Genomic DNA, 12,315 nt, shown 5'->3' with positions numbered 1-12,315 from the left:
AGTGGTCAGTGAACCTAATACCTACTTTCAGGACCCAGGCTAGGTGAGCTAGTGTAAATGGTCAGTGAACCTAATACCTACTTACGGGACCCAGGCTAGGTGAGCTAGTGTAAGTGGTCAGTGAACCTAATACCTACTTACGGGACCCAGGCTAGGTGAGCTAGTGTAAGTGGTCAGTGAACCTAATACCTACTTACAGGACCCAGGCTAGGTGAGCTAGTGTAAGTGGTCAGTGAACCTAATACCTACTTACAGGACCCAGGCTAGGTGAGCTAGTGTAAGTGGTCAGTGAACCTAATACCTACTTACAGAACCCAGGCTAGGTGAGCTAGTGTAAGTGGTCAGTGAACCTAATACCTACTTTACAGGACCCAGGCTAGGTGAGCTAGTGTAAGTGGTTAGTGGACCTAATACCTACTTACAGGACCCAGGCTAGGTGAGCTAGTGTAAGTGGTCAGTGGACCTAATACCTACTTACAGGACCCAGGCTAGGTGAGCTAGTGTAAGTGGTCAGTGAACCTAATACCTACTTACAGGACCCAGGCTAGGTGAGCTAGTGTAAGTGGTCAGTGAACCTAATACCTACTTACAGGACCCAGGCTAGGTGAGCTAGTGTAAGTGGTCAGTGAACCTAATACCTACTTATAGGACCCAGGCTAGGTGAGCTAGTGTAAGTGGTCAGTGAACCTAATACCTACTTACAGGACCCAGGATAGGTGAGCTAGTGTAAGTGGTCAGTGAACCTAATACCTACTTACAGGACCCAGGCTAGGTGAGCTAGTGTAAGTGGTCAGTGGACCTAATACCTACTTACAGGACCCAGGCTAGGTGAGCTAGTGTAAGTGGTCAGTGAACCTAATACCTACTTACAGGACCCAGGCTAGGTGAGCTAGTGTAAGTGGTCAGTGAACCTAATACCTACTTACAGGACCCAGGCTAGGTGAGCTAGTGTAAGTGGTCAGTGAACCTAATACCTACTTACAGAATCCAGGCTAGGTGAGGTAGTGTAAGTGGTCAGTGAACCTAATACCTACTTACAGAATCCAGGCTAGGTGAGCTAGTGTAAGTGGTCAGTGAACCTAATACCTACTTACAGGACCCAGGCTAGGTGAGCTAGTGTAAGTGGTCAGTGAACCTAATACCTACTTACAGGACCCAGGCTAGGTGAGGTAGTGTAAGTGGTCAGTGAACCTAAGACCTATTTAGAGGACCCAGGCTAGGTGAGCTAGTGTAAGTGGTCAGTGAATCTAATACCTACTTACAGGACCCACGCTAGGTGAGCTAGTGTAAGTGGTCAGTGAACCTAATACCTACTTACAGAATCCAGGCTAGGTGAGCTAGTGTAAGTGTTCAGTGGACCTAATACCTACTTACAGGACCCAGGCTAGGTGAGCTAGTGTAAGTGGTCAGTGAACCTAATACCTACTTACAGGACCCAGGCTAGGTGAGCTAGTGTAAGTGGTCAGTGGACCTAATACCTACTTACAGGACCCAGGCTAGGTGAGCTAGTGTAAGTGGTTAGTGAACCTAAGACCTATTTAGGGGACCCAGGCTAGGTGAGCTAGTGTAAGTGGTCAGTGAACCTAATACCTACTTACAGGACCCAGGCTAGGTGAGCTAGTGTAAGTGGTCAGTGAACCTAATACCTACTTACAGGACCCAGGCTAGGTGAGCTAGTGTAAGTGGTCAGTGAACCTAATACCTACTTACAGGACCCAGGCTAGGTGAGCTAGTGTAAGTGGTCAGTGAACCTAATACCTACTTACGGGACCCAGGCTAGGTGAGCTAGTGTAAGTGGTCAGTGAACCTAATACCTACTTACAGGACCCAGGCTAGGTGAGCTAGTGTAAGTGGTCAGTGAACCTAATACCTACTTACAGGACCCAGGCTAGGTGAGCTAGTGTAAGTGGTCAGTGAACCTAATACCTACTTACAGAACCCAGGCTAGGTGAGCTAGTGTAAGTGGTCAGTGAACCTAATACCTACTTTACAGGACCCAGGCTAGGTGAGCTAGTGTAAGTGGTTAGTGGACCTAATACCTACTTACAGGACCCAGGCTAGGTGAGCTAGTGTAAGTGGTCAGTGGACCTAATACCTACTTACAGGACCCAGGCTAGGTGAGCTAGTGTAAGTGGTCAGTGAACCTAATACCTACTTAGAGGACCCAGGCTAGGTGAGCTAGTGTAAGTGGTCAGTGAACCTAATACATACTTACAGGACCCAGGCTAGGTGAGCTAGTGTAAGTGGTCAGTGAACCTAATACCTACTTACAGGACCCAGGCTAGGTGAGCTAGTGTAAGTGGTCAGTGAACCTAATACCTACTTACAGGACCCAGGCTAGGTGAGCTAGTGTAAGTGGTCAGTGGACCTAATACCTACTTACAGGACCCAGGCTAGGTGAGCTAGTGTAAGTGGCCAGTGAACCTAATACCTACTTACAGGACCCAGGCTAGGTGAGCTAGTGTAAGTGGTCAGTGAACCTAATACCTACTTACAGGACCCAGGCTAGGTCAGCTAGTGTAAGTGGTCAGTGAACCTAATACCTACTTACAGGACCCAGGCTAGGTCAGCTAGTGTAAGTGGTCAGTGGACCTAATACCTACTTACAGGACCCAGGCTAGGTGAGCTAGTGTAAGTGGTCAGTGAACCTAATACCTACTTACAGAACCCAGGCTAGATGAGCTAATGTAAGTGGTCAGTGGACCTAATACCTACTTACTGGACCCAGGCTAGGTGAGCTAGTGTAAGTGGTCAGTGAACCTAATACCTACTTAGAGGACCCAGGCTAGGTGAGCTAGTGTAAGTGGTCAGTGAACCTAATACCTACTTACAGGACCCAGGCTAGGTGAGCTAGTGTAAGTGGTCAGTGGACCTAATACCTACTTACAGGACCCAGGCTAGGTGAGCTAGTGTAAGTGGCCAGTGGAACGTCTCATTTTTATTGAATCAAACAATGACCCTTGATTGTATACATCACTATATGAATATCCAATCATTACACTTCTTACCCCTTCACAGTGTGATTTGTATGACATGGATTTTGCAGAGATCGTTGAAGGCTGCCATCTACCAAAATTATTCATTGTAAATAGTATGACTAGCAACGCTAGCATGTGGACTCCATAATTTTGTTCATATTTATCTGATTTTAGCAAAGTTTTGTTTGATGGCTCTACTTCTTCTGCTGACGATAATATGGATGATTGCGTTGACAACAATAAATGTAGTCATGTGACTTGACTTCCGGTATATTTATACGTGTTAACCCAAAATATACCATTCAAATGTATCCACCCACATTGTTAAGGGATACAGTAACTATTTAGACAGAATTTTGACTGTACTTAAATGTGCAGAGTACATGTAACTGTCACACAACAAACTAGTGGTGGTGATGGTGGTTGTGGTGATGGTAGGGGGATTACACACAACAAACTACCGGTAGTTGGGGGGTCACAACAAAATAGTTGGGGGGGGGGGTCACACACAACAAATTAGAGGGGAGGGGCATCTGTGTCTTCTAATGAGACTTGTTTCAGTTGGTTCCATGATAAATACTTGTTGAACATTTTTTTTTCTAACAAATGTGTGTTTTTTCTTTCAGAATAAAAGCAATCAGTATCGATTAGATTGTGCTCTTCCACAAATGATGTGTCATCAGGTGGCAGCAGCAAAAGAATCTTGTTTCTCTACTCCTGATCATTATATTGTGTACAATGTTTCAATGTGTGGACAACATGATGTATTCCTATCAAGAGCACACATACACAAGGAGTTGGTCAAGCGACAAGATCTCAGTGTACATGATGAGCCACCCATTCAACAATCTTACTTGTTTGACTTATCAGAAGAGTATTGTAGGAGAAGACACTTAATAAATCTCTATCCTTTATTAAAGGTCTACATGGCAACAAAAGCACTTTTATTACTACACAAGAAAGTGAACTGAAAATATACATCCCAAGTATAGATATAATAAGTCAATGTTTGTTTGGTGACTTTTTAGCCCTCCTGGCCCCGGCAAAAGTTAAAGAGAAGTTGCTGGAATGGGCCCTACCCATCCATACATGTATTCACATGTCACATGGAACTTTCCTGTAGACATAGTACTCTACCTAATTAATCATACTAATGAGCTATGATGAATATTTGGCCTTTTATGTTTGTAATAGCAAGTCACAACTGACTGCATAACTCAAAAACTCCAATATATATTTCACTAAAATACATGTATTATCTATGATGAAAACTCTTCTATTTTTAGATTTTTGTCCTACATTGAACTATTGTTTTAGCCCCTTAATCACATTTACTTACCTAGAATACGTGTGATAACATGACCTATTCAGAGAGAAATTCTTCAGTTGGTAAAGATAATGTATATCATGCAGATTGAACTGAGTTTGTATCACTTTGATTTAAGACTCTTTATATTATGCATTTCTCAATAAAAATGTTTTTGACAGGTGGTTTTGTCATCGGTCAAGTGAGAAATCTATGCATTAACATGTTGTGTAGTTACAGTGTAAATACTGATTTATCAATTCATTGTCAATCACATCTCTTCAGAGGCAATGCTATCTTTCAAAGTCAGAACGATGACTTTGTTCGCACCTGAATTGAGGTGGTGCAGGGATATTATAGTTAAGTGCCTATCTATCTATCTATCTATCTATATCTATCTATTTGTTTCTGTCTGTCTGTCTATCAGTCTGTATTCATCTATCAGTCTGTCTATCTGTGTACATTTGTATTTAACTCGATCAGTCTATTGATCTATCTATTCATCGATGTATATCTATATATCTGTCTATCATCTATCAATCGACATATCTATCAAGCTATGTATTTCTATCATTGATCCATCTGCCTATGTATCTTTGCATCTATCTCTGTCTATTTATCTATCTAGCTATCAGTCTGTCTATCGATCTATCCATCGATGTATCTTTTTTATATTTATCATCGATCTGTCTATCTCTATCATCGATCGATCTATCTATCAGTTTATCTATCTATGTATATATCTATCTATCTAAGCTAGCTGCCTGTCTGATGTGTTTGGTTGTGTGTGTGTGTGTGTGTGCAAATGTATACAAAAACTACTAAACACAACACTGGGAGGGTTGCTTTGTTAACTGGTGTGGAATGTTCGCTAGCACTGCAATTATTAAAATTAAATTGATAGCATACGTGTTTTCGTATGACTCGATATTTTGGGTTAAAGGCCCTGGTTTTAATCCCAGGTTCTCGTATGAGTGTTATCTTCTTAATGGAGACATAATGATTACACAGGATTATTTTGTTCTGTACCAATCTTTTCTATAGCTTTGTCTGTCAGACACCTGTTTCTCACTATTTTTTCAAAGTTTGCTATTTTTGCATATTGATCTGAAATTTGTTCGGATTGTTTCTACAGTTACTAGATGAAAGGGCGCTCAAGTCTCCATTCTTTAATGAGTTAAAACAGTAATGCTCCAACCCAACATGAAGATAGGAATTAAAAAATTATGGGATATTCAAACTTGATAACATAAGAAACTAGGACAAAATTTTAAAGTCAATAACTGCCTGCGATATACGATTTGATGACGTTAGAGGTATGTCTGGTGTTCAAATCTCTTCTACTGAATGGAGGCCATACTTGGCCAATTCACCTAAAATCCATTATATGTGAAAATAGTCCCGAAGCTAACAATTCTTGTAGATGTCAATGTTGACATCTCCTTCACTAAAATGGAAATATAGATGAGTATTTATTTTGGATTTTAATTCATAAATCAATTTTATCATGGCTTCCTACTTCGTTCGCTTATCGTATCGGAAGAAAGCCCGAACGTCTAGCACCAAGACAAACAACATGGCATGGGTGACATGCGCACGTGATACGCTATTACAGATATTGGACACTGGGTGCGTCAAACCAAATTGAAGTATTTATTTCAAAGCCTCTATCATATTTCTTTGTGCATTGAAATTATAAAGTATTGTCAGTAAACACTAACATATTATATTTCTCCATGATGTTGTATGTAACGAGTGCTCACAAAAGAACAAACGACAGTAAACGTAACAGCCACAAAGAAATCGCGAAGTGTACACTACATCGGATTTTAATGAGATTGACCTGGTAGATGCTGCTAGACAGTATCCTTCACATTCACATTGTTACTATATTTGCCACAAATGATCACGTTTAATGTAAAAACACCTTAAGTTCATTGGATACGTACATTGCCGATATCTATACTGACTATATCTTTTAACCAAATTACAAAAAAAAATAATATTCAATATTACATTTACAGAAAACCAAGTGCTTATATAATAACTAATATAGGAACGGGTAGTGAAGTGGGCATCTGAAAAGAACATTGCAAGGCATGCACACTTTATTATCACAAACAAACCCCAAAATGCACATAAAATAAGCGTGCATGCGCACTTGTCAGGTATGTTTTCTCTTGCATCTAGCTGGCAGAGTTTAATTCGGGTAACCCATGTGATACCTGACCTGACACATAACCCAATGAATCATTGAGATTATGCCCCCCCCCCCGCAACACAATATGACGTAATTATGTAAGCAAACATTTCCCGTAAACGTTACTGACGTCCTGACATGACTCGGATCACTGTAACAGTTTCGGGCACTCGTTTATAATATCTCGTATCGTTAACAGTAGCGCCATCACCGATGAAACTTTCAGTATATTGTCTCTACTGTAACAACGGCAATTTAAGTTTCGACTAATTAATAAGACACAGGCAAACTATTCAGGAATTGACGTTCGTTATTGTAGATTACACAAATTGATGCAAGATGTACCTTTCCTGTGCAGATATAATCACCCTGTAATCAAGATAGTGTAAACCGTCTGCCTGTCTGTCTGTCTGTCTGTGTGTGTGTTTGTTTGTTTGTTTGTTTATAACATAGTTCCAGGGCTCCCTGTGTACATACGTGTCAAAATGTACATTGCAAGATCATGTAAGTTCTCCGAAACGCTACTAACTTTGTAGTCATCAGGTGACGCCCTGACAGCCTGTTATTGATAACTACACGTCAGTTTGTTATATCAGTCCAGGGCCGTATGAGGAAGTCACTGTCATGGTCGCTTGTCGCACGTGATCTGATAGCAAAATCTGATTGGCAGCTTCCCGACCAGTAGAAACAGATCTTTCCATTAACGCGGAAGGATAGTCAGTGTGAAGCCAGTCACCTGCTAGTGCCAGATTGGGGAATCCGCTCTTTGCAGCGAAATTCGAATACGGCCGGTATTTGTGTGACCCTCTTTCAAACGAAGGGAAGTTACAGAAGGAATTCACGTGATATGCCAACATAGTGAACTGTCGTTCAAAGATCTCTGGGTATATTTCTTTGACAGTTGGGGAAATGATACTCCATACTTTACCGTCAGGTACATCACCATGTTTCCAGGTATAGAGGTGGAATTCGATGACCGATCCACCTGTTTCGTTAGCCCAATTCTTAAACTCATCTTCAAGGAGATGGTATTGGGCGATGAGATTGACCGGTGTGAAGTCAGGAGTTTCTAGAATAATCGGAGAATCAGTCAGTTGTCTATCAAACCATGCTCTGAATACTTTATACGGAGGAGCCAGATGGAGTCCTGAAATCTTGTTGACAATTGTTCTAAGCTTTGTAGAAATATTTTGATTCGATTTGTATCTATTCAGGGTCGCATTCATAATACTGTGAACTCCTATCAAGTTTGTTGCCATGACAACATGATCGTATTTCTCTTTGGGATGACTTTGTTCGCCAGTGACCATCCCAGTAGTTTCGTTTACAATAAGTGATTTGATCGATGACTTTAATTCCAGTCTGTAAGATAAAATGGAGTCATTTAGTAAATTTAATGAAAATCTATTGGTATTATAGCACAATATTGTACAACTTCATATTAGTTATTCTGTCAATCAGACTTCTTTTACTTATACCATATGCATGAAACCTTTTAATAGAACAAAAATATGGAATATATACTCGCTGTATGGACTTACTCTATGGTCGTTCTACGTCACGACAACGCGTGTCTACGTCACTGGTTCTGTTGTGTTCGAAACATGAGTCAAAACGTTCAAAATTGCCATTTCGATTTTTTTTTGATATTATTGGCGTTGAATTGTATAATTATGTTATTCTCCTATATTTTTCTCCATTCAGTCGGAAAATACCAGTGACCTAAGGGTTGTCACTACTCGTCCATCGACGCGTAGTGACAAAGACCCCTTAGGTCACTCGTATTTTCCTTGACTGAAAGAAGAAAAATATTGGAGAATAACATCTCTTATTATAGCCTGTGTTATGGTATCTTGAGCAACATACTGATTTGTATACATTATAGTCCAATTTACACACCATCAACTACAACTGATTACATTTGTTTATTTGCCTTAGTCTGTTTCCTACACGTTCTTTTGTCTTCTCCGAGTGAGCGAGCAGTGTGGGAATCACAGTGGGATCAAGATACTCATGCACAGAACAAAAAGAACAAACGACAATAAACGTGTGGGAAACAAAGATAAATGAAGAAATCGCGTTAAGTTCACTGAAGCGGTTTGCATCAATTACTAGAGAGAGAAATTAAAATAAATTGTGGAATACAACCAAACCACAATACATATCACACCCTTGTCTTATCAATGTACTCAATGTGTTGTAGTTTTGTGATTGTGATATGTGTAATTTTTGTCACGACCTTAAATAAATAAATTAATAAATAAATAAACAAATAAATAAACAAATAATGCAATGAAATGTCTTACTTTACTCCATGAGAGCGTAGTTTCTTGATCCATGGTTCTATCACTGCTGTGTAATAGTTTTGTTTTGTTACTTCTCGGTTGTCAGCCTATACAAAATGAATCACGATTACGTACGTTTAGACTGGACATGCTGATATAGTATATCTTCCAACCTGAACTATGTAGTAAACTTATGTATTCATAATTTCATTACCTATCACCCTTGCAATTATTTTTTTCGAAAGCATATTAAGAATATATCTTCGGCATAAAATACATTGTGTGGTTCGGATTGCGCTCAATTCTAAAATGGCTGGGGTTTATTTTTTTATTTTTTTTATGTGCGAGTGTCTATTTCATGTAGTTACATTTTCCGTCATTTTCCATGTGGTCTCTGTGGTATTGGTTTCCTCCCATCAAATGTACAGTAAAAAATAGTTTTATGGTGAACAACAAGGCGGGGTCGGGTAACTGGAACCAAACAATTGTATTTTGTTTAGGCCTTATAACATTACATTTTGGATGTCAATTACATTCAACGATCACTAAAATGAGAAAAATGTGTGAAGACAATCAATCGTCCACATTCCTGTGTAACAGATTACCGGTCGTTGTACACGTACACAAATCTAGATATAATGTGATTGCAATTAACAGTATAGTCGTAGATGGCGCTCTCACAGTCTACATTGCACACATGACGTGACCCTGCCTGTGCGGTTATATTACGTTCGTTCGTGCGTCTATGTACTACAACCAAGGTGTGCACAGACAGTCGTGACAGGGTGTAGTGCAGTGTAGTACGCGAATATAGGTACATTAAACGCGAATATAGGTACATTAAACGCGAATATAGGTACATTAAACGCGAATATAGGTACATTAAACGCGAATATAGGTACATTAAACGCGAATATAGGTACATTAAACGCGAATATAGGTACATTAAACGCGAATATAGGTACATTAATGGCATAAATGTGGGTAAGACTACAGACAGACTGAGATAGTAGAGAAGAAATTTTCTCCACATTGCACTGTCTATATATGGTAGACCATGCCTGACTAGATCCATGATCTCGCTGTAATGCTGATTTACGTGCAGGGTCACAGACTTGTGTCATTCTGTGAACTAGTGTATAAAACAATCAATTCTTCACAATTTTAAAGTGCATATAGTAAATAGTGGCGTTCATAACCATATTAAGATGTCACAATTTCTAAATAAGTAGTGAAGACCTCGTATGTGACAGTCGCTTGCACAATCTACTAAAGTCCAGAATATACAGGTGCAGCCAACGTGCAGATTTGTGGTTTTCAGTTATATGTTGTTTCATTTATCAGAAATGACGTTTTTAATAAAATCACCCCCCCCCCAAAAAAAAAAAAAAAAAAAAATGTGGAGAGGGTGTTTAACTGTTTTTATGTGCCTTCCCACTGGTGGTGAAGGATATCTGCCCTCCCTCCCTCCCTCCAACTAGGTTTCAAACTGTCAGCCCCAACCCACCTAATATTGCGAGTGATTTACTCATTCCTACCAGGAAAACTTTTGTGCTGACTACAATACCAACAATTCATTTTCATGTACACGCAACGCGTCCCTCCACCAACTCCCTGTTTTCTCCTCCCACTGTATCAGAACTTCTCCACCTCAATTCTTCCTTGTTTGCTCCCCTCCCACTACCGATCGAAAAAAATTGTTCACATACTGAAAAATTACGTAAAAAGAACAGTATTTTTTTTTACAAGAACAGTGGCCTTCGTTGACTGCACCTGAATTGACTGTACCAGTATTTATGTATGCATAGTACGTGATGTTTACCTTTGGGTCACTCAGAAAGTATAACTGCATATACATCAACATCTCAGCTGCACTGATAATTTCACGTTCATTGACTGTCACCGAGAGTGAAGGTCGCATGATGATGTCATAGAATTTCTTGTCAACCATCTTTAAATCTGCCCATTCACCTTTAGAATAAAAAAAAACATGAATTTAGTTATCATTCAAGATGATATTAAAACCAGGAAAAGCTTTCACCCGTCCGAGTCTAAGTGGCAGTTCTCCGTGTTAGTACCATGTGTCAGTATAGTATCTAGTTATGAAGCAAAAGACGTATATGGACGTATGTGAGAGGGTGGAAAGAATTCCAGTAAATAGTGTCTAATCCTATACGATCCTTACGATCATCTCCACCGTATAGTCAAATGGATTTCTCAAGCACAGAATTCTGTTTTGACCACCGACAGCAATAGTTTCTGCTATTGTAGTGTTGATGTAAACGTGATGTCGTTATCGCACCCTTACATCCTCACTTCACTGTGTGTTGGGTTACTACTGATGTGCTGTTCATCTCTTCCCCAGCAGGAGATTTAGCTAGATTGTCAATAGCATTTGTCAATTTGACTATACGTTAGAAAGACATCATGGAGAACAACACACAGAGTAACTAGACTACAGTAAATCTTCTAAAATCAAACAATTTGTATAAAAAGAAGAAGTAAGAAGTGAAGAGAATTGAACTGAAAGCCCAAAAGTCACATTTTCAATAAAAACTAAAAAGTAAAAATGACGAGTTGAACTGAATGCCCAAAAGTCATACAGTATAAAATAAACAAGTAAAAATGGCGATACTTGAACTAAATGCCCAATTGGCAAAGTCCAACAATATAAAACATAAAAGTGAATAACTTTTACCTAAGGTCAAATTGTCGTATTTGTCATAAATGGTGTTATGGTCAAACCAAACCAAATCAGGTAAAGCTAACGAAGTTCGTAGAGCATCACCAATTTCCAAGTTCGGACTTCGGAGGATAATACCTACAGGATACATTAATAAAAAATATTACATAATGTTCTAAAAAGTGAACTTCCGCCATTATAACCTTATAAACTAAGCAATGATATAAATCGGGACGTAAGTTGTGTCACGTGATTTGCTTTAGCGTTAACGTTGAGACTGAATTTGGCAATGGAAAGTTCTGGTTGCCTATCAACCAATCTAGCAGTCATTTTCGAAGGAAGTGTCAAAAGAGGGCGTCCCATATAGTGAAAATCGAGGGCTAAAAGTTAAAAGACTGTCGACTGTTTTCTTCAAGTGAGCGACCCGGTCGATCCACTGAGGTCATGACCTGCTTAAGCCATCACGTGCTTGGTATAGTTCGCCTTACGAATCCAATCAAGTGCCAGCTGACAGTTCATTTATTCAAATATGAAATCTCCCGATAGATGTCATAGAACTTGAACAGCTACACTGAAATTTCATTTCAACGCTTAGCTTCATATACAAGTACATTATTTATACTGCTTTAATTACATATAACAGAAATATACACTTTCAGATTATGTTTATCGCACCTCGCCGCCATGTTTCACCGTCTATAAGCGACCCCATTGTAGACCAAAGTACATATTATCACCGATATGAAAATGTCAACCAATGAATTAGCTGTGGTAGATTCCGCGGGGAAATTCATGGAAATTTCGAACTAGTCGATAATTTATTATGTTGTTTCTTCTAGGAACCCATTTTAGACCAACCAAAT

General features: G+C 39.5%; 1 protein-coding gene across 1 annotated transcript in view; it reads right to left on the bottom strand.

Moving 5' to 3' along the window:
- Positions 1-3,889: 3,889 nt before the first annotated feature.
- Positions 3,890-12,315, bottom strand: part of LOC144440179 (carotenoid phi-ring synthase-like) — a 15,791-nt gene continuing 7,365 nt past the window's right edge. Inside the window, exons 5-8 of the mRNA XM_078129468.1 lie at positions 11,468-11,590; positions 10,592-10,740; positions 8,791-8,876; positions 3,890-7,846 (exon numbers count right to left, since the gene is read on the bottom strand). Coding sequence (XP_077985594.1) covers positions 7,072-7,846; positions 8,791-8,876; positions 10,592-10,740; positions 11,468-11,590 — 1,133 coding nt within the window. The 3' untranslated portion in view covers positions 3,890-7,071. The remainder of the gene's footprint in view (positions 7,847-8,790; positions 8,877-10,591; positions 10,741-11,467; positions 11,591-12,315) is intronic.

Source organism: Glandiceps talaboti, chromosome 9, assembly GCF_964340395.1.
Source record: "Glandiceps talaboti chromosome 9, keGlaTala1.1, whole genome shotgun sequence".
Taxonomy (NCBI): Eukaryota; Metazoa; Hemichordata; class Enteropneusta; family Spengelidae; genus Glandiceps; species Glandiceps talaboti.
The sequence above is the reverse complement of the archived record's forward strand: the minus strand, read 5'-3'. Positions and strand labels throughout refer to the sequence as shown.